At 45.0% G+C, this 27,607-nt stretch overlaps 1 protein-coding gene and 1 long non-coding RNA gene across 3 annotated transcripts in view; one reads left to right on the top strand and one right to left on the bottom strand.

Moving 5' to 3' along the window:
• The window catches only part of EML6 (EMAP like 6), a 261,695-nt gene that overhangs the window by 12,403 nt on the left and 221,685 nt on the right, over nt 1–27,607 (bottom strand). The window contains exons 28-32 of one of the 2 annotated variants that reach the window (XM_081832019.1): nt 8,527–8,605; nt 5,894–6,023; nt 4,114–4,212; nt 2,903–3,076; nt 1–154 (exon numbers count right to left, since the gene is read on the bottom strand). In XM_081832019.1, the coding sequence (XP_081688145.1) occupies nt 1–154; nt 2,903–3,076; nt 4,114–4,212; nt 5,894–6,023; nt 8,527–8,605 (636 nt within the window). Of the gene's footprint in view, nt 155–2,902; nt 3,077–4,113; nt 4,213–5,893; nt 6,024–8,526; nt 8,606–27,607 lie in introns of those variants that run through there. The other variant, XR_014148895.1, reaches the window with a different exon arrangement.
• Nucleotides 5,886–13,018, top strand: LOC145723660 (uncharacterized). The gene is made up of 4 exons (XR_014148897.1): nt 5,886–5,960; nt 10,617–10,701; nt 12,194–12,268; nt 12,897–13,018. It is a non-coding gene; the product is annotated as an uncharacterized LOC145723660 (long non-coding RNA).

Below are 27,607 nucleotides of genomic sequence, written 5' to 3'. Positions count from 1 at the left end.
ATGACCCCTTTCTTGTAAAGCAGGGCGCTGCCTGCCAGGGTCCAGAACTTCATATGTTTGACCCCGACGGACACAAATTGGGTGTCTGAGTCGGGGCGAAATTCCACCACAAATATGCGCTCCAGGTGACCCCCTCGGCTGGCAACCTTGGCGCCTGTATGGGTGAGAGATTCTGGTGAGGGGGGTGTCCTCCCACACTCCGGGTCAGGCACTAAAGCGCAGCTCACTCAAGATGGCTCTCCATCCCAGCAAGGCCCAGGGTACCCTGCAGATGTTCCTTCTTCTTCAACAGCACCCTCCCCACCTCAGACACTACTCTCAACACCTTATAAAATGGGAACTCTTATTATCCCCAAATTACAGATGAGCCAAACTGAGGCACCGGGAGGTTAAAATAACTTTCCCAAAATTGCTCTACAAATAAAAGGTGGAGCTGGGGTTGTCTGAGGACAAAAGTTAAAGCTCCACAGACGAGTCAAACACATAAATGGGGTTGAGGAAAAAACTAGTAATTAAGTATAAAAGGTAGAATTTTTAAACCCAAAAACCATGAAAGAAAAAGGAATTGAAGGACTTTTTTTTGAAGAACGTAAAAGCAGAGAATCTTGGAAAGAAATAAAGAACTCTCTAAAGGAATGGGAGTCTCCAATTACACTCCAGAGGAGGGTTCAGCTTCCCGTGGGCGGGCATCATGTGGTGAGTTCAGACACCAGAAGTGAGGAAATGAAGGGTGCCCTTTGCCGTTTTCTCATATCTGGAAGCTTCCACCCCTGGGGCCATCCCTTCTTGCTGTGTTCATGGGGGCCTGGATGTGGCTTGTGGGGGTGAAGTGAGATGGAGGGTTATGTTTGCAGCACTGCTGCTCTGGAAATTTCCCAGGCTCTCTCTTTTCCGCCCTGAGAGTACACTTGAGTGGTTTATTTTGCACCTTCTTCTAAGCCACTGTTTGTTTTTTCCTGGTCTTACTCCATGGACCCTTCTAATTGTGGGCACGCCTGTGTCCCGCCTTGCAGTGGCTTCTACTTTGCTCAGAACAAGTTTCATTCAAGTATCGAGGACCTGACAATGTGCACTTTATATAATAAGCTCATTTTGTACTCAACTTTGTTTCTTAGCTACACACACACACACCTGGAGTTCCACAAAAACAGTCCTCCAACAAACGAAGAATGAATAATATGCTCTCTAATGGTAAGAAAAATGTAGATAAACCACCCTCAAAACTGTATCATCTGTAAACAGGACTTGAAGTGAAGGAAAAACCACACACAATCGGCTCAGATGAGCTGGTGGTTGGTGACACAACATTAGATATTGTTACTGGCTCAGAACCCTTCTGCAGACACCCAAAGGCTGGTTCCAACAAAGACAGTGGGAGAAAGTTCCCCAAGAGAAGGCTTCTCTTGATCATGTTTAAAAGCTTACTTAAAGTCCTGGCTCTCCCAGTACCCCCCTCCCCCCGGAGGTCGCAAGGCGCCCCAGGTGAGCAGGAGTCTGGGCTGGGGCAGGGCCGGAGCAGGTGCTATCCGGAGGGGCAGATGGCAGAAGGGAGGAGGATGGGCCTGGACTGAAGGACTAGCCTGTGCGCGGGGCCCAACAGGACGACTCTCTTCTAAGGACCTAGGCATGGACTTGGTCTTGGCCGCTGCAGACGGCAGAGTTCGTGCCGTAGAAGGCATAATGAAGCCAGTTAGGCCCTCACAAGAAAGGGCTTTATAAGAGATTTCCAGCAGTGGGTGGGCTGCCTTGGGAAGTGACGTGGGCCATCTTCCTGCAAGTATTCGGCCGAGGATGGGAGTCAGCCTGTCAGGAGTGCACTTGCAGGGACTGCTCTATGGGGGAGATCCGGACTGGTCCTTCCAATGCTACAAGGCTACGAGTCTATAGTTTAAGACCCCCAATGTCTCATCAGGGGCTGAGTCTATTTAAGACCAACTTGGCATGACAGGAAATGAAGCTGCATCCCCAAAACTTAGATAATGGGGCCATTTGGGCACCATGCACCAATGAACAAGAAAATGAGAAACGGACAGGATAAGATGAACGAGTCTCATCATAGAAGTTTGCAGGTTCCCAACCTCTTTTTCTCACATGGGGGCTCAGGAGGCATTGGAACTTAGCTCCCAGCTCTTTCTAGCTCCCTCCATGGGGAGGTGCTGAGATAATGAATCTTTAGAAGCCCTGAATTGGAGAAGAGCCACTTCCGTGCGTGCCTGGCTCAGTGTGCCCCAGATACGGGCTGCCCGGCTGGAGACAGACCTCATTAACGTCCTAACTAATTGGATCTGTTCTGCCAACCTGAGAATACACTCAAAAGATTGCACATCTTTGATTCTAACATGAACATAAATTTAGTAGCAGCCTGTGTGTGTGTGTGCGTGAGTGTGTTGGGGAAAGGCAAGAAAGAAATCCTGTTACATTAAATGTAAACCTTGATTATAAGGTGAATCCCCATTTCGAAAAAGTTAAAATGCCAAAAAATAAAAAATTTAAAAAAAGTGTTTCTGAGCCCATGGTGGTAAAATCCTGCCCCAGTTCCCGTAATAAGGCAACCAGGGTGACAAGGCTGCAGTGGGATCTAGAGGTCATGGAAGGAATGTCAAGGACATGGACATTTGGGTGGGAAGGGAGTTAGGATGGAAATGGAGGAGGCCACGGTCTTCTGCCTGAGGAGGAAGGCTGCCAGCAGAGAGTGCCCACAGAACCTTCACTCAACCAGCCCGGGACTGCCCTGGCCCTGGGGTCCAGGGGTCTGATGGGCAGTTTCTCCGGGATTCTCCGGCTTCCACCGACCCAGCAGCAGTGCCCACGGTGGGCTTCAGAGTGGGGCCCATGGAGGTTTGAGCCCCGCACACACCACAAGCAAGCCTCCCAGAGGAACAGACGGCCTAGCTCCTTTTACCTTCCTGCCAACGCCAGACGGTGATGGTGTGCTCGGGGTCCACTCCCACCGACACCAGGAGCTTCCCGGTGGCACTGAAGTTGATGTAATTCACCCCTTTCGAGTGGAAGCACCGCAGCATCGAAAGGGTGTGTTTGGTCATGGCGTCCCAGATGTGGATTGAAGGCGTCGTCCCTGAATGTGTGAGGCATGACACAGAACTGAGGCTGGAGAACGGGGTGGGGGTGGGGGCAGCCAAGGCCATGCTTAGGTTCACCCCAAAGCCTTTTTAAGACCAGCATCCTGGGGTGTTACAGTTACTGGGCCTCAGAGACCCCCAACCTGACCGGGCCAGCGGTGAGAGATGACGATACACACGTGCCGTGCTTTTAGAGCTGGAGGCCTAGGGGGCACTTACGTCCCGCACACGCACTTGTGCAGGGCTTTATACAAAGGAAACTGGTGAGCTCAGTGATTCGTATCAGCAGTTTCGCCAGATACAATCAGCAAACGCGACACAGCGACATGACTTTGCCGTGCAGATTCCAACCGCTCACGGATGGAGCAGCCTTACCTGGGGTCTCCGTCATACCAACTGCGTTGGGTGGACAATGGCAATGAGGAAGCGTCAAGGGAAGACAACAGCTAAAATAAGTCACGTTTCTAATAGCGAGGCACTTAGCAGCAGCATCGGGAAGCTCCAAACTAAGCTTAGAAATGGACATGGGTTCAAGGAACACAAGCAGCGGATATGTTTGTAAAAACTGCCTTTGAAATGACAAAGTTAAAAAAAAAATAAAACAAAATAACACAACACAACCTCTCACAAATGTGAATCAGTTCACATTTGTCGTTGGCAGTTCCCCAGGGTCCAGAAGAGCCAGGCACACAGACTGCAAGCTGCCCTCGCCAAGCACAATCCCAGACTACAGACGTGGGGCTCTTTATCTGACCCCTGGCGTCTGAAAAACTACCCCCACAAGTCCACAGGGATGGGGCACCCGTTTATTTGGACTATCAGGCTCTGGTCTGACTTTATGATCCCTCAGAATTACCAATCACTGGATATTTCAACCCAGACGACACAGATATATTGGGGGCTCAAAAGATAACAGTAATGTCGAGAAAGGGTAGATGTCAGCAACCCGCCCGCTCCCTTTCCAGATAATTGCCCGTCAGGCAGTGTCCCTGCTCTGCTGGGGGAAAGCTCGGCGACTGCGGGACCCTCCTACCTATCTGGCTGGTGGCCACCACATTTCTGTACTTGGGGTGCTGGTTCACCGTGAGGCAGAGGATGTCATCCGTGTGCTCGAGGTAGAAGCTCTGGCTCCCTAGGGGCAGACATGGGAGGGTGAGTGGGGGCGGGGGGTCTGCAGACCTCTCAGGGCAACCCCAAACTATTATGTAGCATCTGCAAATGCCTTGTAAAACTGAGCGGTGAAGGCTCCAAGTTCTCAATTTTAGAATCATGCCTGGGGAGCTGGGAGACCTTTTTTTACATTTACAGATTCTGTTCCAGGCCGGGCTAAAGAGCTGGGGTCTATTCTCTAGCACCTGCCGGCCCCTGCTGCCCATGGGGGTCCAGAGCTCAGTCCAAGTGCAAGGCTCCCAAGGGCCCAAAATGATAACGGAGATACTACCTAACTGAGCAAAATGGCACCACTTACTCATCTGAAAGGGAGGGCTATGGAATAGGAAAAGTAATCAGGGACTCTCTTTCAAATCCTTATTTCTCAAAGCACCAATCCACTTGGGTGCCTAGACGGCACAGGTAAGGTCTTCACCCCGTCATGCCCTCACTCAACATATGTCACAGGAGATAGAAGAAAGGACAAGAAATACGTTATCATCTGGGGCGCCTGGGTGGCTCAGTTGGTTAAGCGACTGCCTTCGGTTCAGGTCAAGATCCTGGAGTCCCGGGATCGAGTCCCGCATCGGGCTCCCTGCTCGGCAGGGAGTCTGCTTCTCCCTCTGACCCTCCTCCCTCTCTCTCATTCTCTCTCTCTCAAATAAATAAATAAAATCTTTAAAAAAATAAATAAATAAATAAATAAAAATAAAAAAAAAAAGAAATACGTTATCATCGACTATGACAAATGGGCCTGCCGACTTGCAAGGTAGCCACTGTAAACCCATCCAAAGGCCCAAGAACTAAGAGGTAGATGAAGGCACTGATAGACAAAGAAATAGCACATTGCTACTAAAGTGCTAATATGTGGCTACACAAAAGAGAAAACATATGGAAAATTTCAAGGCCCTCCTTTCCAAAAAAGGCAAATCATTATGTGCTCAGTGACTTCACGGTCTAAAAATGTATGCATAAACAAGTGTGCAGACTTGGGAAGGAGCATAAAAATTTGAAAAAAGAAAGGGGGACTGTTTTAAGGTAGGAAGCGAATAAGGCAAGATGTGAACACATTTAAATCCGGTGGCAAAGATACGGGTGTCAAATTAATTTCTGAACGCTTCTTTCAGCTTGCGGTATTTCTTTTTCAACCATTTGTTTGAGCCATCCTACAGTGAAGGGACATTTGGGGTGATTTGCTTATGCTGTAAGAGTTCTCATTCTTCTGGCTAACTCGTCAAAGCAAGCCAGACTTGAAAACCTGAGCTGCTAAAATATTGGTCACTGTGAAAAATTAATGAGCAAAGTTCCCCGGGGCTCCGTTCTTGGTAACCGGCTGCAAGGAATTTCTCCACTCCCCACACCCTCTTTCCGGCTCCTGTCCCCCGCTCCCAGCCTCTGAGCAGCTGACGGAAACGTGGACACCTCCCTCCGAGGGCTGGCAGCAGGGTGTTGTTAGAAAGGAAGAGGGCTTTGACCTTTGAACGTGGGCCTCCACACTTTCTAGGACCAAGTGATTCCAGGCTGGAATGGAGAGGACCGGCTCCCACAGGCCGAGAAGGTGCCAGCTCCTGGGCGTCTCAGGAGGGGGAGGCACACCCGGGGGGGGGGGGCGGGGGGGCGGGAAGCAGAGCCTGCCCTCAGAGGGGGCCCCGGGGCCGCGTTACCCGTGGCCAGGTTCTGCAGCACGCCAGCCGCCGCCGTGTGGAAGATGATGTCCGCGCCGTCATTCAGGTAATGCAGGTTGTTGCGACAGTCGAATCCCCTGTAGCCAAACACGTGATCGAGAGCCAGCTCCTACATTCCCACACACAGAGGGGAGCGGCCCTCAGAGGAAGCAGGAGCAGGGCCGCGAGCCCGCGCTCTGGGGGCAGCCAGCCCCTTACCTCATGGGGACCGCGCGGCGGGCTGGACAGCCAACCCCAAGCCGAAAGCCTCTGGCTTCTTGGCTAGCTGAGGAGAAAACGCAGCCCTTTCTTTAGTTCCCTGAAACGCTAGGGGGACTAGGCTCCCATACAGAATTACAGGCAGTTTTCTCAATAGGCCAGATAAGCTTCGAGGCTCTCCAGGTGAGTCCAGGCCTACTGCTGTGAGGCCCTACAAAGGCTACCTGGAAGTTTTGTGTCTGTGCCTGGGCAGGCACTCTTTAGGGGGGCTGAATGGTGGCCCAGGGGTTTGCTTGGATTCCCACGGATGCCATTGGGACAGGCAGTGCAGAATATCGAGGCAAATGGCATGCTCATTCTGTTGCCTGGTGCTTGCCCTACAAAGTTTCTACATCATTTGCATTTTTTTTTCAACAACGAGATACTGTTCTGGGTTTACAGTCTTTCTCTTCTTCCTGTCTTGTCTTCCATGACAAAGAGCAGTGGCCGATTAAGATCAGATCAGTTATTAATGCGATCTGACACACACGTACTGTTGGCAGCTCTTCTGTGCTAGGCACGGTGCTGGTGGGTGGGGTACGAGATTAAGAAGGTGTGGGTCCCTTTTTCTAGGTTCCCTGATTTCTCTCTCTAAAGCTCATCAGTTGCAAACATCAGATTAATTGTCCTAAAATACCATAACCCCTCCTTACTCCAGAACATTCACGGACTTTCACTGCATTTGGGATAAAGCCCAAACTCCTAAGCTGGCATAATTACCCCTACTCACACATGCCCTGTACCCCTCGGTCAAGCTGAATTGTCTATTTAGCCCACTTATCATGAGCTTTCCCATTTGTATAACTTTGCTTTCTGAAATCTCTCTTGCCTAGAGAGCCCTTCTCTTCCTTTCATCTCAGCCTTCTCCCACCCCCATATGTCTCCCAGAAGCTGCATATGTAATATGTGACCCCTCATCCTGGTGGACACTAAGTCAAACGGGGCCAGATGGTTTCTCCCAGGATTTTAGAATTGAGGACACTGGTAGGCTTGGCTGTATAACTAAGTGAGGAGATATAAACTCAGGGGCTGGGTCATACCCATCATCTACCAAAATAGTTCAAGAAGTCTGCAGAAAAAGAGAAGGATGCATCAGATATACAGAGCCCTGGTGGGCAGAAAGAGGCACCATCTTGGTTTATGATGGCTTCTCAGCTTCTGGATCCTGTCTTTTCCTAAAGCTCAGCCGCATCTTCTGACCTATGCTCTGTTCCTTGATAAATACCCCCAATTAGTCCTCCTTTTCCAATAAAAAAATTTTTAAGATGGATTCGTCTGTCCTTAGTGAGTTCACAGTGTGGTAGGAGGGACAGATGACTGAGAAATAATGGCGGTAGCGCCTATGACAAGGGCAGTGGATGGGGGGTGTGTGTGAAGGAGTATAGGAGGGTTTAGGATGAGGAGAATCAGGGAAGCACACAGAGAAGATGCCAGAGAAGAGCTTAGAAAGACCAGGGTGTGGGGAGGCAAGAGGCAACACCTTCTAATACACAGGGTCCTGAGGGCCCACCCCTGCATCAGAGAACGTTAAGTAAGGGGTTTGGGGACTGGAGATTTGAGGTGCAGTGGCAAATCACAGGTGCTGAAGCTGGAAGGTGGCTCCTGGTTAAGGTTTTGAAACCAGGCACTTGAATCCCCCTGGCAGGGTGGGAATCTCCCAGGTCTTAAAGCTGCGGTGAAACTTGAAGAGTTGTATTTTAGAGCTCGAACTCTGTGGGCAGCAAGATGTGTCAGAGAGGGAGGGGACTCTGAATGCAGAAACAACAGCTAGGAGGCCCCTCTTAGAAAAGAACAGGTCCACAGAGCGGCAATCCTTAAGTAGGAACGACCGAGTTCAAATCTCTCTCTACTCCCTGGCTTGGAGAACTTGGGCATGGGACCTAATCAGTCACTTAACTTCTGGAAGCTGGTGTCCTTATCTGTAAAATGGAAACAATAGTACTACCCTCCTCACAGGTATGAGAGGTGCATGAAATACGTCTTGGGAAGTACGTACACAGTCCCCAGCTCACCGTGCGAGCTCCCACAACATTAGAGACAGTGAATAAACTTGCGTTCCCCACTGTGTCTCCCCTCTTCTCCCCTGAGGGGGACTAGGTCTGGGGGAAAGGAGTCAGGTTCAAAGGACATGGGACATTTGCAAGTTAGTACTGACAGGACCCCATGACAGGGCTGAAGGAACATGACCCAGTGGGTGTGGTTCCCTGGGATTGGGGCCACAACGCTATGTAGGAGGGAGAGAGGACAAGAGAGATCCAGCAGGTCCATTCAGGTTTACTAGAAGGTACCTATGGGACAGGCAGATAGTGATGTCCACCAGGCAGGTCTTAGAACACTGATATCAGATTAAAAACAAAATAGTTTAACCTCCTCACCTCAACCAGTTTCTTTTTTTTGGTGATATTGTTCTTCTGGAGTTTCTCAGGCTGGGGAGCTGCTCTGCTAACGGGTGGTCTGGAACAGAGAGTGACCAAAACAAACAAACAAACAAACAAACAAAAACAAAAACAACCCAAAACATAGTGTTGAACAAAAGGCAGCAAGGTTGCTGGTCCCCACGCAGCAGACCCTCCACCTGGGTTTGTTCTGTCCTACTTCCTCCTTTGCTCCCCCAGAAAGGGTAGATTCTGACATTAGGGGTCCCAGATGACGGAGGCGTGGATTTAGAGGCACTGGGGTGGGCTACGCCACACCTAAAGCATCGTAGTCAGGGATCAGGCTCTCTACCTCCTGGGAGCCAGGAAGAACACAGGAGCCAGAGGGGCTGATTTTCAAACCAAAGAGGAGCCTAAGAATGAGAAGGAAGAGGCTATGCTTCCTGAACCCACCGGCCATTTTCCAGGCAGGAACGCGCCTATGTTGTTCAGAATTAGGTGGTCAAAATCGTGGCATGGTGTGAAGTGGGACTTACAAGTCAGGTGTGGGAACGGGCCCAGATGGCCAAGTGCCCAGGTCATTCTCGATACACAAAAGGGCAAGTGGGAAGTGTAGGGAGAGAAGGCAGAAAGAATGCCCACTCGGCCCTACACCTTGGAGTTACGGTTTACCTTAAACTGCTACCATCATCCCGAAGTTTGCCTTTCCCTGCTCAATTTTGGCTCTGGGCCTCCAAATTTAGCTAAGAGACTGTATGATGGGTAAGCTCTCCACTCTTACACCAGTAGGCCAACTTTTTGTAACGTGGGGTTCCCTTAAATCAGACTTCCCAGAGTTGAGGACACGGGGGATGGGTGGGGAGAGACCTGTCCCAGCTCCCACTGCAGGTTCCAAATCCACCAGTTACTGCTCTTGGGCTATGCAAAGAGAAAGGATTACCTTGATCCCCTTGTAAGCAGCAAACAAAGCCAAGTGAGAAACTTAGTACAGTTCAGAGCCACATTAGCAACCACCTCATTCATGCACAAGCATTATCCAAGTGAACAGACATTCCTGTGTGGCACAAACCATGCTTCCCGGGCATGCCAGCAAAGAACTAAAACAGAAATGAAAGAGTGCACCAGTCTACGAATCCAGAAAGCTCATACCCTGGCGTCTCTGGGCAAACTCTGCACTAAAGCGCCTACAGAATAGGGAGAAAAAAGGAAGCCTTGTCAATGCTTCCCGCACGCTCTCTGCGACTTTGTGAATGCGCCTGGGGACTCGGCTTATGTGAGAGTGTGCTGGGGAAAAACCTGTGGTCAGAGAAACGATCACATCCTCCTGGATGTTGCTGGCAGTTACGCACAATGGGTGCTTTGTTTCCGAATCAAGTTCGACTCATAATTTAGCCTAAGAATTCCCAGTGTTTCTTGGTCGGGCAGCTTGCCTGCTGGAACGGCTTGCGTTTTTGTGCTGGGGCAAAAACAAGTTACCTTTATTTTCTGAGAAACTCTTCAATCAAAACAGGTTATGTAATCATAAGTGATAATTGGACCAAATGGTATTATCTGCGCTGAAGAATAGGGAGCAAGCACATCTCTGCGAAACGACACCCCCGGCTGATGTCATTTGCTGCCAAATTGAGCAAAACCGGGAGGCTGGGTGCATGCCAGTTCTCGCAATTAGACACTTCCTTCACATTAATTATCACTTCCCAGGACATCTGCTCTTTCTTCTGTTTTAGTGGGACTTTCAAATGAAATCCGTGGGTTTCTTCTTTCACCTAAGAATGTTCAAGTGTGTGACAGAAGCAAGCCGAGGTCTGAGATGGGGGCAGGAGGACACTGGGGCTACAGCGTGGTTCAGAGGCAGAATTTGAGGTTAAACACAGGGCTCGTTTCCGGGGTACACACAGGCTGTATAATATGTCCCATATTATACAGGGTATACAAAGTATGCATACAAGCACAGACACTGCATATTCATATATACACGAGATTGTATATATATACACATAGAGGCAATCCGATGCTTTTTTTCACCTTGATTTTCAGTTAAAAACTGAAAAGGAAAGCAATCTCAGAATGTTTCTTTCTTATTTCACAAGCATATGTTTATGGCTGTATTGCTTCAAAACTGAAGATGAGAGGGGCAAAAGGAAGAAACCTGCATGGTGGCAAATTCAGCGGATTGTAAGTATAGACCCTTGGCGGTTGTGGATTCTGCATGAACGCTTAGTACTGGATGCTCATCGAACACCTGGGCTTTTCCAGAGTGCTGTGAATACTTACTTGACAATTCCCTGCCTCCAAAGGAAAGCAAGTTAAAACACAATACAAGCATTAAAGGCTTCTTTCCAGGCATCTATAAACAGTGTTCGTAACATCAGACGTGGGAGGAACTGCCAAAAATCTCAAACACAGCCAAAGGCTGGAGGTTTGGCATTTTTCAGCAGATCTAAATCCTTCCAGATTCAGATTCCATTGGAAATGTGACTCTGAAAAGCTTTGCTGAGGTGGGAAAGAGTAGGGTGCATGAGAACATTCACTCACTTTTCAGTCCAATAAACTCTTTATAGCTGGCTGTCCCAGCTGGTACTCAGGATGGGAGAGCCAGGAAGGGAGTGAGCGTAGTGGGGATTAGCGGGGAGACACAGGAAGGTGAAGAGCCCAGTGTGGGGGGCGAATGGTGGGGGGGATCCCAGAGGGGGGGAGCAGAGACACAAAGGGGCCTCTGGAGGCAAGTGGAACTTTGAAGTCACTCAGGGAAACAAAGAAGAGAGTTTCCACTGGGCAAGAAACTTAAGGAGGGAGCCTGGCAAAAGAGCAAACAAACTGGATAATCAGGAGAGAGGACTACGGACAGGCTTGAGCTCTGAGAGAGTAGAAGAGAAGCTTTGCCAGTGAAGACAGAGCAGAGGCAAAAAGCCAAGGGGAGGCCTGTGGACTCGAGCTCGTGACTGGCTGTTAAGCAACGAGGCGGCAGTGTTCTTTTGCGGCACTGGGGGGTGCAGGCTGCAACACCCATCCTTGCCAGTGGGTAGTCCCTACTGCACAGCCCCATGGCCTCTGTGGAAATGGCACATTCTTGGGCAGGGAAGGACCATGAGGTCGGTTGGTGCTGCAATCCTGTCGTCTGGCAGCTGGGCTGCTGAAGAGAAAGCTTAGGCTCACTTGAAGACGTGTGTGGTCTTCCCAACACGAGCTCTCACCTCACAGAGAGCCCCCCAGAGGTGGCCAGGGTCCGGTGTTCACCCCTCTTTGCCCCCTCCCCAGGGTGCTGGTGGGGCAGAGCACATGATGACCTGAGATGCGCAGGAGAGGGCTCAGACCCAAGTCTCTGAGGGAAGCGTCTGAAATGATGGAAGACGGGAGGAAAATCAGTCACACCCCCAGATGAGCACAACATGACAGCCAACTGGGGAGTGAGGCTCAGAAAGCAAGTAAGAAACAAAGTTGTTGCAAACAGCTTCTATAAGAGAGGGGTGTGGGTGTGGAGAAAATCAGCTACTTTTAGCCAAGAAATGAAAGTTTGGAATTGTTTTCAGTGTTGTTAGTCAGACAATGTTCAAAGGGTCCTTGGAGGAAACATAGCTTTCTTCAGATTACAAAATGTGGCATAAAATGGGCTAAGAGTCTTCGAAATGTCTTGGGAAACCAAGCTACTTTTGATCCTTTTTTGCAGGAACCAGCAGATGATCTGAGCACTGTTTCAGTATTGTCCTCCAACGAGACTTATCAGCCCATGGGTGGGCTTCAGGTACTTATGCTAAATTGTGTTTGCACCTGTGCACTTTTCTGGGGGAAATGAGGCATGTCTTTAGCAAATTTTCGAAGACATATGTGATTTGAGAGAGAGAGATTAAGAACCATTGTGCTCAGATGAATTCAAGTTGAGGAAAATTCTACAAAGCCATGGGAGATCTCCATTATCAAAACAAAAGGAGCTGGATTCTGTTAAATGTATTCCTGTGTCTTCCAGAACCACCTGTAGAACTGCTCAGTGGTGAACTGGAGTAGAAGGGAGAGAGTCAGACAGGAGAATAAAGGGATGCCCTGAGGGAAGCCTGCCAACTTCCAAATTCTTTGGACTGAAGCCTATAATATAGCCCATCTCCCCCTTTTTTTTCTTTACAAAAATGGGGATATAATCCCAGACTTGGCCATTTTAGGTGAATATCAATTTATTTGGGTGAAAAATTGAGGGCATAAAGAATATAAAGGAGGAACTATGAATAAGGTGGGCAGACTATTGAAGAAGCCACTCCAGCAATCCAAGGGAAGGATGATGAAGATCTTGACTAAAGCAGTAGTTGTAGAGAAGGAAACAAGGGAATCTTTAAGGAAATACTGGCAAAGTAGACTTCAAGAACTTTGTAATTGCTTAGTTGTAGGCATTGAAGGCGGAAGAGCAATTCAAGTGGAATACCAGTTTTCTGCCTGGGCACCTGGTGGATGGTGGTACCAATGACTGAGACAGGAAGAGAAGAGTCATGACAAAAGATGATGAGCTCCCTTGTGGCATGTTAAACTTTGGACGTCTGTGGGCTGGAAGCCCAACTGAGAGGTGGGACTCAGAGAATCATCGGCCAATGGGTGGAATATATGAGATTATCAGGAAGAGAGTTGGAAGCCTGAGGACCAACAGCATGTGAATGGCTAGAAGACGGGGCAGACATGGGACACCGAGAAGAAATGATTGAAGAGGTAGGAGGAGGGCCAGGAAAGATGGTTCCTAAAAAATAGGTGAGAGAAGAATGGATATAACTTCACTATCCTACATGGTATCCACTGGCCACATGTGGCTTGTCCAAATTAAGACGTGCTGTAACAGTAATATAAACACCAATTCTGAAGACCTAGTAAAAATAGTTTTCAAAAAAGAAAATAAAATGACTCATTAATAATTTTCACAATGATTATGTGTGGAAATAATATTTTTAATATATCGGGTTAAATAAAATACATTATTAAAATTAATTTCACCATCTCTTTTAACTTTTTAAATGCGATTACTAGAAAAATCACCTATGTGGCTTGCATTGTATTTCTACCGCACAATGCTACTCTAGAAGAAGCACGTTCTTCCTTTTAATAAGACAAAGAGGATTTGGGGATCTGAAAGTCACCATGTCTGCAGGATGGCAGGGACAGAAGACTAACTGATAGAATGGGCTAGAGAGTGAGGGAGAGATTTGGTAAAGCCTGGATGAGAAGAAGGAAGGTAAGGGCAGGAATATGTGTGCAGGTGTATAGGATCAGTGGGAAGATTAACTTATTTCCCGAGCAGAGTTTGGTGGGGATGGGAAAGACCAGAATGCATTTCTTGGCTGAGGACATGGATCCAGTTCGGGGGGAGTGGCATAAGAGATATAGGAGTGAAAGGCAATGATCAGGCAGCAAAGATGGCTGGCAGGCTGAGGTCCAAGCACCAGCTGGAGGACCAGCCTTGAACAGGAGGAGGGACTTCATCCTTCTGAGAAGAAAGGAAGTGAATGGTTTACATGGGGTAAAGGATGGGAAGCAAAACAGAGGAGCGATAAAGAAGGGCCAAGATAGAGTTCATGCCCAATAGCTTCTGTTTTCTCCATGAAGTAGGGTAGAAAAGCCAAGAGTAGGGTGTAGGGTTTGGGCAGGAGGATGAGGAAAGGCCAGAACTGTCTTTCACTGTGGAGTGGCTGGCAGAGGGAGCCAACCAAAGACAAGAATGAACACGAAGGAGCAGTGGAGGACCTCAGTGTCCCTGGCAACACGGACTCTGTGAGGGCAGTCTGCACTAGTGCGATTTTCTAGTCAGAAGAATGGAGGTATGTGCTGTAGGGGAAATACAGGGGTGAAGAGCCAAGAAGACTGGAAAAGTGGCATTCAGGCAGACAAAACAATGAGGCCAGGAGGAATTGATGAATCTAGAAAAAATGGAAGTATCAAGGTATCTAGGATGGTTTAATGAGGATTAAGATCAGGATTACTGGGAATGAGAAATCTAGAGGAGAGAAGTTGAAGACACTGACGGAGAAGGGAGCTACTGGTGATGATATAACCCCTGCCTGGCAGGGGCTGGCGGTCAGTTGGTTGACCATTAGCGAAACTCCTCAGAGACAGGAAGTTGATAACTGACAAGGACAGGAAAGGGGAAAAGATGGCAGAGCATGATGGGAACTTCAAAGGAGTGGGGTGGGGCTGGCCAAAGAGCGAGCCAATATGCTTTACAAACACCCACAGAACACCCGATCCCCCACACCTTACAGCTAGGGACACTGTTTCAAGGGGCACGAGTCATGCACCCCAACAACTGCTTCTCCAAACAGCTCCCCGGTCACCACATTACAACCACACAATAGGAGAAAAAGGGAGGGTAACAACCCCGGTAGCGCCCATTCCCGCCAAATGGAGATCTGAGACATGTTCAGAGACTTGAGAGAAACAACTGCACCCAACCCTGCCACTGTCCTGTAAGAGACGCTCCCTCTCATCAGAAAAATCGCTCACCAGTGTGTGACGTGTTCGTTACCTCCATGAGCCAGTGGTTTGAGTCAACTGTTTACACTGTAAGAGTATGATTTCCTGGGTGTATTAATCTTTAAAAAAAAAAAAAAATCACTCTACCTCTGCATTTTCAAGCCCTGGCACATTTTTTTATGATAATAAGTGAACAAACTAGGCTCTAATGAATGGCAGGTTTGATTCCTAAAATTATCAGTTATAGCAAAGTGATTATTTTGCTTCAAACAATACATAAAATCAAAAGAAGTGAATAAGGGGAATCATTTATGAAGGTAGCATTAAATTCCCTTAAAAAACCCAACTATTCAGAGTTACATTGGTAAACAACAGGCATTTGAAATGGTTAATTTCAGCATTTTGAGAGTTTAATAGATACCGTAACTTCACATCCTCCCACCTTGTTAAAGAACAGGAACCTTGCCAGCTTCTACCTACTCAGACCAGCCGGGAGTGCAGAACTCGACAGAACTAAGGGGTGGAATAAAGAACAACTCAGCCTAGAGAGAAATGCTCTGGGAGAGCAGGGATGCTCCTTGGCCTGTGTGCCCCGCACACGTGCAATCGTTGCCCCCGAGTGAGGTTTGAGCCTGGCTTACACGCAACAGAAAGGCAATGGCATGTCTCCTAAGAACGAACTCTTAGGCTCTTTAAGGGCAGTCCATCATCACAAATGGGATGGAAATGGAGAATTCAGGCTCCTTCCCATTTATCAAACCAAGCTTCAAGATAGGATGTAGGGGGTTTGACAGATCTCAAAATGGTAATTTTGAGGGTGAATTCAGAAGCACCTGTTAGCAAGACTGTCAGTTCTTAGCAGCTCTTACAATCTGAGCTCACAAAGCAGCTACTGATCAATGATGACAAAGGGCCTCTGTGAGGCCAGGGGAGCAAGGAAAGGGGAAGTGCCAGGCTGTTTATTCGTTTATTTCCCCACGGAGGGGAGCACTGTCCTGATTCGCCAAGTTCACCATGCTTCAGGCAAACTTGAAATGGGCAGTGACTGATTAAATACAGCATTAAAAAACAAAAAAAAAACCTGGGGGGCAGGTTTCTCTCCCTGAACATAGCAGAAAAGGTTAGAAGAAAAATTGGGGATTACCTAGAGATGGCGGTTTCTTTCAATTCAGGGAAATCTAGCTAATTTTTGCAATATTTTTACACTTCGCCACCTGTGAGCATGTTTTTTGTTTCACTGTAAATCCACTGACAGAGAAGCTTTGGATGTAAAATAGGTGTGACGGCTACAATAACAGAGACTTGCCTTTTCTGTTCTTTTTGCCTTGGGTTATTTAAATAGATTTAAACCAAACAGACATTTAATTCCTAACAGACAGATGGTATGAAGATAAAATTGTTTAACCTGAGAGAGCTGTCCCACGCCAGATTCTACGTGGGTCACACCGTGCCCCACAAAGATGAGACCACCCATGGATGCTAACAAAATGAAGGTGAATCTGGTTGCTGACCAAGAAGGGATTTGTAGACCATTTTGAGGACAGATGAATATATTTAAATATTAAGAGAAGCAGGCTAAGTAAATTCATCCATTCATCTACTCATTCGACAAACATTTGTTTACCATGTACTGTGAGCACAGCACTGCGTTAGGCACACGGGGAGACCCAGAACAGCTCGGCACTGACCCTTGAGGCACTAAGAGACTCACAGACAAAGCTGACAATCCAGTGGAACTTTAAGCATCTTGATACCATGGACCAAAATATTCAGGATCCAAGGATTAAAGGTGGCTATTAATTTGGGGCTGAAACAAAAACAAAATTCCTTTAGTGTTTCTTTATAAACCCATGGTGTATCGTTTTCTTTACAAGATTTTCTTTTTGCTTAAGTTCATAAATCTGTATAAACCAATTCAGAAGGGATATGATAAAGTAGGAGGTCAATTTTAGGGCCTTCCCCATTCAGCTGTAAGCACAACTTAGGAAAAGGTTTGCAAAACCCTAGTGCTAGAGTGCAGTCTTGAGGTCATCTGGTGCTGGGATCCAACCTTTCAGAGATGAGGAAACCAGCATTTATAAAAGGCTCAGAATCTGCTTCTAATTGTGGATTGGTAAAAGCGTCTTGGTTTCCCAAGGAACATATGGCATAGATTGATGGTTAAAAATGTACTAGAGGGACTAAAATATTAATGTAGGAGTATTCACAGATTCCTCCTTTATAATCCGCTGCTAAGAATAATTCTGGCAATGCCACCCCAGCATCTCCTCACACTGGGGAGCTGAGATGGGTGGAGGGTGACATAATTTTGCACACCATGGAGGACTGGGCAAGAGACTCCACTCAGGACAAACACCTCCCTCATACATGTTTGGGGGTGCCCAAACTGCCCTCTTCATAGTGGAACACTTACTGAGACGGGAAGGAGAGGATCACCCTTCAGGATCTTGATTTACCTGGAGGTCCAAGTGGGGGTTACTAAGAGATACTGCGATGTTGACAGCTGGGGTCAAATGTGGGTGAGTAGTTCAGGGGGCCACTGGTGCCCGGGGACAAGTCCCTGTGTGGGGGGGACTACTGGAGTCACCATTCATCCATCCACATGAAAGGAAGCTCATAGCACATATGAATGATCAGAGGAGGTGCCTGGTCCCCTGGATCACCCATGTCACACACTCCTTGTCAGAAAAAGGGGAGAGTTAGTCTCAACACCACAGAGACTAGGAGTAAGGACAGTTGTTAGGAATTGCCTAAAGGCAGAAGCCAGGAGGAGACTAAACTGAGAACTGGAAAAATGGCCAGGGGTGCCAAATTCTTAGAGGAAGAAATTTCCAAAATGGATTATGGATATAAAGACAAGATGCCAACAAGATCAAAGACTCTGATATCTAGCCCATGGATATCAGTGACTAGAAATGAACCTAAACCTTGTTAAATTGTTAAGGAGTTTATCCACTCAATCAATAATCATTTACTGAGTGCTGGCACTGTTACCAAATTCTGAGAAAAGGCACTGTGTCAGAAATTTTGCTTTCACAGAGTTGACATCCTACCTGCAGGAGAGGGGCTTTATGAGAATCCCCAAATCTGGCCAACAACAAAGGCCTGTGATTGCTCACCTCTTAAGGCCTCCAACAACAGGAGTGGGATAATAGAGCAAAGCCCAAAAAGGTCATCCTCCATGAAGCCAATCTCAGACTTGGCAAAAAACAAGGACAAACAAAGAAGATCTTGGCAAGCACCACAGGTAGAGCAGAAGGATGACCAAGGACTCTATCCCACTGTGTTGGAGATAACCTCACACAACCTGAAACCAGGGCATGCTGAGGCAAGATTCTGGTCAAGCCAAAGTCAGTTTCCCTAATCTCATGTAAACATGTTGCAGTGTGTGAGAATTGTTTTGGTGTGGTTATACCTTCTGAGCTTGCAGGCACGTAGTCAGACCATCCTAAACACTTGGGTATGTGTTTGGGGAGGAGACAGAATATTAAAATGTATAAAATAAAACCTCAGGAGAACAGTAAGGGGAGGCTCTTCTATTTCGAAGAAGTTCTCCTAAGTATGGCTGTCTGTTTCACTGGCGTACTCTGGGGACTTGCGAAGCCTTAACACAGGCTAAGGAAATGCTGTTAGTTCCTGCCTTATGTAACTATGCTTACAGCTTTCCAATACTCCAAAATTAAAGAAACTTTACATCTCTAACTTTTGTACTGTCATCTTTCCATCACTGACATCACTGTCCTATTGTGATGACCAAGCAGATTGCTGTCAGAGCGGGATTAATGCCAAGGACTCCTGCAGGCCCTTGCCAGAATGCAGCCAGCCACTTTCCAGATAAACACTGCACACCTATTGAGGTTTAGATGTAAAAGGAAGCCCCAAGGGAACTGAGTGTTGCTTTGACTTTCACTGATTCAACTCTTTTTGTAAAAGTTAGAGACTCCAGAATCAAAAAACAAGGGGAATTTACAGATGCCAATGGTTTCAAATACTGGAGGTAATGGTAATAATACAGTTGATATAAAACTCTGTCATTAACTAACCTTTGCTATAAAAAATGGCCAAAAATAGAGAATGATTTCAAATTAAAAATTTTAACGGTGAAGATTTCTACTTTAAAATATGTGTATTACTCCAACTAAGAAGACCCCAAAACGAAGTAGCTTTACTAGTGAAATTTACCAAACATTTGAAGAAGAATTAACCCCAATTCTTCCAAAAATAAAAATAAAAAATAAAAAATAAAAAAGGAGGGACCACTCCCAAACTCATTTTACAAGGCTGATATTATCTTGATACCAAACTGGAAAAGGACACTACTAGAACATAACAGGCCAATATCCCTAATGATTATAGATGCCAAAATTCTCAGTAAAATACCAGCAAACCTTAATTAGCAGCACATTGAAAAGATCATTCACCATAATCAAGGGGGATTTATTCTGGGGATGCAGGAATGGTTCAAAATACGCAGACTGTCACTGTGATACATCACAGTAGAATGAAAGAAAAGAATCCTATGATCATCTCAATAGATGCAAAAAAAAGCATTTGACAAAATTCAACGTCCAATCATAAGAAAAACTCTTAACAAATTAGGCATAGAAGGAACATATCACAACATGATAAAGGTCATATAAAACAAGCTCATATCTAACATCATGCTCAGTGGTGAAAGGTTGAAAGCTTTTCCTCTGAGATTAGGAACAAGACAAGGGTGACAATTCTCACCACTCCTATTCACCATAGTACTGAAAGTCCTAGGGTGAAATAATCAAGCAAGAAAGAGAAATAAAAGGTATCGGAATTGGAAAGGAAGAAGTAAAACTGTTTCTATTTGCAGATGACATGATTTTATATATAGAAAATACTAAAGACTCCACCCAAAAACTATTAGAGTTAACCAATGAATTTAGTCAAGTTGCAGGATATAAAATTACATACAAAAAGTCAGTAGCATTTCTATATTGCTAACAACAAATTTTCTGAAAAAAGATGTAAAGAAATTGATCCCATTTATAATAGCATCAAAAATAATAAAGTACTTAGGAATTATTTCAACTAAAGAGGTGAAAATTCTATGCTGATAACTGTAAGATCTTGATGAAAGAAACTGAAGAAGACAGAAAGAAATGGGAAGGTATCCCATATTCATGGATTAGAAGAATTAATATTGTTAAAATGTCAATACTACCAAAATCCATCTATAGATTAAATGCAATACCTATTTAAGATCCCAATGGCATTTTTTACAGAAGTAGAAAAAAAACACTCCTACAATTTGTATGGAACACAAAAGACCCCTAATAACTAAAAAATCCTAAGAAAGAAGAACAAAGCAGGAGGTATCACACTCCCTGATTCAAGGTATACTACAAAGCTACAGTCATTAAAACAGTATGGTACTGGCATAAAAACAAACAGACCAATGGAACAGAATCAAGAGCCTGGAAATAAACCCAAGCATACATGGTCAACCTAATATTTGACAAAGGAGCCAAGAATACTCAATGGAGAAAAGACAGTCTCTTCAATAAATGGTTCTGGGCTCATTGGATATTCACACGCAGAAGAAAGAAACTTGACCCATATCTGATTCCACTCTCAAAAATTAACTCAATGGATTAAAGACTTGAAAGTAAAACATGGAACCTGGAAACTCCTAGAAGAAAACATAGCAACAAAACTCCTTGACATGGGTCTTGGTGATGATTTTTTGGATATGACACCAAAAGCTCAAGCAACAAAAAAAATAAACAAGTGGGATTACATCAAACTAAAAAGTTTCTGCGCAGCAAAAAAAACCCAAAAAACCAAAAAACCAAAAAAGTGAAAAGACAACCTATGGAATGGGAAAAATATTTGCAAACCATGTATCTGATAAGGGGTTAATATCCAAAATACATATATATATACCTCATACAATCCAGTAACAAAGGAAAAAAACAAAAACCTTAAAAAAAAATGGGCTAAAGGCCTCAAGAGACATTTCTTCAAAAAAGATATAGGACAGGCCAATAGGTACATGAAAAGATGAACATCACTAGCATGAGGGAAATGCAAATTAAAACCACAATGAGCTATCATCTCACACCTGTTCAGCCATCATCATGAAGACAAGATAGATAGTGGATGTGGAGAAAGGGAACCCATGTGCACTGTTGGTGGGAATGCAAACTGGTGTAACCACTGTGGAAGACAGTATGGAGGCTCCTCAAATTAAAAATACAACTACCAGATGATCCGGTCATCCCACATCTGGGAAATGTATCTAAAGGAAACAAAACCACTAACTTGAAAAGATATTTGGACCCCAATGTGTGCAGCACCATTACCTACGATAGCCAAGACACGGAAATAACCTAAGTGTCCCTCAAGGGATGAAGATAAAGAAGATGTGGTATAATAAAGAGTAGAATTTAGCCATTAAAAACAGAGGAATTCCAGCCATTTGCCATATGCTGTCATTTATATATGGAATCTAAAACAACCACCCAAACTTGCAGAAAAAGAGACAAACTTATGGCTACCAGAGGTGGAGGGGAAAGCTGAGGAGAACTGGAGGAAAGTGGTCAAAGGTACAAACTTCCAGTTATAAGGTAAGTACGTACTAAGGATGTAATGGAGAGCCTGAGGACTGTAAACATAGCTGTGTGGTATACAGGACAGAGAGCAAATCTTCAGAGTTCACCTCTCAAAGAGAAGGTTTTCTTCCTTTCTTTTTTATTGTATTTCTATGAGAGGAAGGAGGCAGATGAAGCTACTGCGGCGATATATTTCACAATATACGACAATCAAACCATAACGCTGTAGGTCTTACAGTTATACAGTGATGTCAATTATTTCTCAATAAAACTGGGAAGAAAACAGAAAAAAAGAGATATGTTGACATTTACCTACTATTGGGTGGTAGGGAAATGAAAAAATATATATGGGTACTAAATATTTCCCCTGACAGTAGCTCAAACTCGTAATTCTTTATCATTTAGGACAAAAACACTAAAGACGATATTCAAATTTAAAAGTGATTTTCTAATTATATTACAGACCCCCTCTCTGGAAAACAAACAGTATTTAATTAAGACACAAGGCTTGCTTGATAAAAGTGTATAAAAAGGTTTGTTTCTTGAAACTTTTTCTTACCACGTGATTGGGTACGTTACACAGCCAGGTCAAAGAGCTGAACATCTAGACTACATACATCTAATCAAGAGATGACTAGAACTATAAATGTCATCATTTCTACACTTATCCATAATTCATAAGTAAACTACATTAAACTGGTGCTAAGACAATACAATTTAGGTGTTAAAAACAAACTCTTCTACCTCAGACATTTTCCTAAAGGGAGAGATGACCCTCCCAGTCTGAGACAGACAGGAGAGGGGACAGGAAGCCAAGGGCCCGGCTGAGGAAGGGGAGACACACTTTAGCTCAGTGTGGGATTCTGATTGCTGGTCATAAGTTATGCAGCTTCTGAGGTGAGAAGGCAGGGGGAAGGGGTTGAACCTCTCCTTCTTCAAGTGAGAGGTGGAAAATATAATGTTATAAAGATAGAAACAGAAAGAGTCAATTCCCACATTCTTTTCTTCATCCCTGGACAGCCAGCCAAAAGCTGCAAGCCTCAGCGCTTGTTAATAAAGGACCTTGAACAAATACAGACTGCTGACTCAGGTGCCGTGAGAACACAACCCCTGAGCTAACCCGTGTACCCACTCAGAAGAACAGAAGTTACTGAATATTTATATGCCAATTTCCATAAAAATACTTCACTTGGTATTTATTTTGTATTTTTCATCACAGAGTTAGGTTTTTGTCTGAATGCATGTTCCAACTAAATATATCAAATAAAAATCTCCATTATTCCCATTCCCCATGCAGATGGTTAATCTAAGCAGTGATGGGAGGAGGAGATGGGGACAAGTGTGTCAAACAGGAGACATTTCAAAATCAACTAGGAACCATGGCCCAATCACGTGAAACTTGAGAGACCAATGGCTGGTCAGCTCATTTGGATCTTATTAACAGACCACATGCCACATTTGGAGATATTATAGATCCTATCTATAAGTTATGAAAAAGATGTCTTTGTGATCCACCTGTATTGCGATCATGCACTTACCTCATACCCAAAATTGGGATTGCACGGGTATTTAATCCATACAAAAATTGGATATTGGCACTAGATACTTGTAGCGCTGTAAGTTTCTAATTTGTTCTTTTTCTTAATGTGAAAATAAAAACCTCTGGAGATGGGCCAAAGATGTTCACATGTTATTTTTAAAGATATGTGAGAATATAAAAATGTAATGTGAGTAAAAATAATCAATTTTAAAAAGTGACCATTCTCAGTGTACTAATGTTTTCTACAAGTTAATTCTGACATCCCTAGACAGGGGTGTAAAACTATGGCTCATCAAAACTGATCCATTTAAAATTAGGTAGAGCTTTAAATGTCTCTAATAATTCTTGATACTGATTTGGTTGTATTTACTGGTATCTTGAAATGACTGTATATATTCAAAAGCATTTATAAATTATAGGAATTACTGTTCAACAAAATGGCCAGAAGCTCTTTTCTGTGATAATAATACTAGTTTCCATTAGAAAAAAAAACATGAAAGGAGCATGAGCAGGATATTTTCCACCCCTCCATGTCTACGCTCCACCCTTCTCTCCTCCTGCTCTGAGCCCTCCAGGGCTGGCCTTTGACGACCCTTCAGCTCTAACTGGCTTCAGCTTGAGAGGGGCATCAGTGGAAGATGAGAGGGTCAGGCGCCTGGGTGGCTCAGTCGTTAAGCGTCTGCCTTCGGCTCAGGTCATGATCCCGGAGTCCCGGGATCGAGTCCCACATCGGGCTCCCTGCTCGGCAGGAAGCCTGCTTCTCCCTCTCCCACTCCCTCTGCTTGTGTTCCTGCTCTCGCTATCTCTCTCTCTGTCAAATAAATAAAATATTTAAAAAAAAAAAAGAAAGAAAAAGGAAGATGAGAGGGTCAGAGGAGAATGCAACTGGGGAATTTATTCCCTGGAGAGCTCCTTGCTGGGACTGAGGTCGGTGCCCTTTAACCTTCTCCCTCGGGTCTCAGCTCCTGTAAGGCAGTCTGCTCCCACAGCTAATGCTCCCCACATCTGGCAATAGCTTCCCCCCACCAACCTCTGAACACAAGAGTGGTGGAGCGGCTACCCCATCGCTATTGTTTCTCTTAACCCTGCCCACACCTTTGTGACTAGTCCTTTCATTAAACTCTCCCCAAATTACTTCCTTTTCAGAGCACTCTTTCTTTCCTGCTGGGGCCACAACTGACAGAGAGCTCAGGTCACACCCGAAAGACTTAGGTTATACCTCTCACGGTGCACTAATTCTAAGAAATTCTATCTAAGATAATAGGTGCCCTATATTTTTACATTCTTTGAAGCCAATTTCAGAGAGCTCGAGCCAAGAATCAAAACCAGAAAAGGAAAAGAAAGCTTTCTCATCTTTTACACAACATGATCCAATGTAATCTTTAGAAATACAATATATATAATATGGTGCATTGAAGCATAACAAATGTCCTATTAAAACAAGGCAAAAAAAAAAAAGAGTTAAATTTAAAGTATCAGTTTACCTCATGATCTTAAAAAAAGTTGTTTTTTTTTTTCTTTTCTATTTTAGGTCTACAACAATTTAAGCCACCTCCAGGAGTTATGGGGAACTAGTGTGCACTCACAGAAACCAGATTCCATGCTGGCACAGGAAAATCAATGATGAGTATGGGACCAACCTCTTGTCAAAAACAAGGACAATTTCAGAAGTACATGATGGTACTGTGAAAAAGCCACAGATACCAACCCAAAGAAAGGTCTGCTGAAGACTACACGGTGACAATTTAAACATTAAACAATGATAACAATAGCACCATCAGAATCGGCTGCACCTAAAAATGTTATACTATTACCTCAAGAGACAAACAAGAACTATGCTTTTAAAAAGGAATATATACCAACAGTAACCAATTAACCAGTGCTGAGTTTATCATCAAAATATGAAGACAAAAAGAATGAAAAATGATTTAATGGATTTTTCAAAAGAAAACAGTAATTTGTTTCACTGATATGACTGACTTTGAGTATCCAGGTAGTTATCAGTCTGAAATGTCCAAAGTCCTTTTCCTGCTAAGTTGATGCTATGAATGCCAACTCTTAGGCCAGAGGGTAAAGGATCAAAAATGGAATTAGATCCACCTAAAGCTTGGGCCTTCTGGGTGATGTCTCTTAATGTTGACCTTTCCTCCCTGTCTTACTGCGTGCACTGGTCATGGTCATCTGGGGAGTAGCCAAGCACAGAACCAGAGTTTCTGGAAGAGTCCAGGAGGAGTTCTGGGCAGGGTGGGGTGGGAGGGGAGGATTCAGTTCTATGGGAATGACAAGGGAGTTTCTGGTGCCTGGTAGAATCCTTACCCCACAGGGGCATCGGTTATGTTCCAGGAGGAATTTGAAAGACTAGGGGAAGTTGGTTCTTTTAGAAGATAGTGTGTTACCTCCTACTCTGTGTTTTCACTTGGTGTATCTTTCGTCATAACAAACACAACCTTTACATCCTCTGACTGTTGACCTCTTCTAACATTCGTATTACTATTTAGTTGTGCAAAACAAGCACGTGGCAAGAGCAGGAGTCTATGACTGTCCCAGCCAGCAGGGGATGATATGGACGTGGACCAGAGAGCACTATGTATTGTGTCTCACTCTCTCTCCTTCCAAGTGGCAGTTTAAAAAACTATCCTCATTCTGTCCTCTCTTTACCACTGTCTATTTGGCATGTTAGGGTGGTCAACATTATCATCAGTCACAGGACTATGAAGAACTTTATCTGGACCTGGATGAGAAGACTTCATAGCTCCCTGAGATCCTGGATGTGGGGCTGGACACAGTAACTGATTGAAACTCTTTGGGGAGGGGCTAACTGTGTTTCCAATCATTTATGTGGGAGAGCTTAAAGTGGAGCATTTTAAGAGTGTGTATATGACCAAAAAAAAGGCGGAGGGCAGTAGACCTGTCCTGCTTTGGGTTCATATAGAAATCAAATTTTGGGGGCACCTGGGTGGCTCAGTTGGTTAAGTGGCTGCCTTCGGCTTGGGTTGTGATCCCAGGGTCCTCCGATAGAGCCCCACATCGGGCTCCTTTCTCAGCAGGGAGCCTGCTTCTCCCTCTACCTGCCGTTCCCCCTGCTTGTGCTTGCTCTCTCTTCCCCCCCATCCCGTGTCAAATAAATAAATAAAGCTTAAAATCAAATTTTGTTAATCACCTTGCACTTTCACTTCTGGTGGAGGTGATTACACTACTAGTCTATGGGTGGCATATAATTACTTACTTGAACAGTCAATAAAAGGCTCATAGTTTACAGATCACCAGTGACTGGTTCAAGGGTGGTCATGTGACCCACCAGAGCCAATAGTACATCATAAAACATTTGCAAGGACTTGTCAATCAGAGGTAGTTCTTTCCTGCTGGGCTCTAAGGTCCAGGCACTGTAGTCATTTTGCTACTTGAATTGCAATAACTGAGAGAAAGCAGAACTGAGATATGGAGAGAGAATAGCAAGATTTGAGTTTCCCTATCATGGGACACCTGAAGTCACCCTATCCCTGGATTTTCAGATTTGTCAGCCAATAGGTTCCTTTCGCTTAGGGCAGTTTGGGCTAGGTGACCTCCCTGAAACTGAAAGTCGTACCTTATAAATTAGAAAATGACATATCAACTTGGTGTGAACTTGGTAAAGTGGTGAAAGAAACTTCTTAATTTTATAGGCAACTCTAGTAATCTGGTGCTGAGCAAATTTCAGGGCTTTTCTCCTGATGAGTTCAGAACTGTTTTTACTGAAGTGAGAACACAGTATTTTGGTACTCTCTCTTGTGCTGTGATGATGGTAGGCGTTTTGTATCTTAAATTGCTCTGAAAACCATGCTTCCCCTCCAGTTTTTTTCTTTTCTGAAAAAGAACCGACATTTAAAGTATTTATTAAGTAATAACTTTAAGTTTGCAGGTGGATGAAACAGCCATAATATTGAGAAAACACGGCAAAGTAGGAATGACACCAGAAGTTGAAAGCAAGAGGGTGTGTCAGGGTGGAGGTGGGAACGTGAGAGGCAGGAGGGCTTTGGAAAGGTTGCTTTAAGACCAGAACTGAAGTCAGCAGAGGATGAAGAAGAGCACTATGGGGCAGCCCTAAATATGCAGATGAGGTCGAAAGGCACAGGTTCCCCAGACCTGACTTTCCTCAGCCACATGCCACACACTGCAGGTGAGCAACAGGATTGCCCAAGAGTTCACCCAAGGTTGGGTACTGGCTAGACCGGTGTGGCTAGATGAAAGAGGCAAGGCATCCCAGCGTGCTAGAGCAAAGCTGAAGTGGGAGACCACGATACTTGGTAAACACTTGGAAGGGATTACATATTTGGTAGGTGTAACTCAGTATTCTTTTGAGAGCAATTACAAATTTCTCTCCAATTTCCCACTTCTCAAGAGATTGGAACTAAAGATCAGGTGACTGTTGAAGAATCAAAACTCACGGTGTGTTAGAAATTGTACAAAGAAGCACAATCTGAAGCCTCGCAGCTCTTTTAAAATCAAGTAACTGAGTCTAATTAGAACCAATCTAGGA

Source organism: Leptonychotes weddellii, chromosome 10, assembly GCF_054177405.1.
Source record: "Leptonychotes weddellii isolate Sample4059 chromosome 10, ASM5417740v2, whole genome shotgun sequence".
NCBI lineage: Eukaryota > Metazoa > Chordata > Mammalia > Carnivora > Phocidae > Leptonychotes > Leptonychotes weddellii.
Note: the sequence above shows the minus strand (reverse complement) of the source record. Positions and strands in the feature narration are given on the sequence as shown.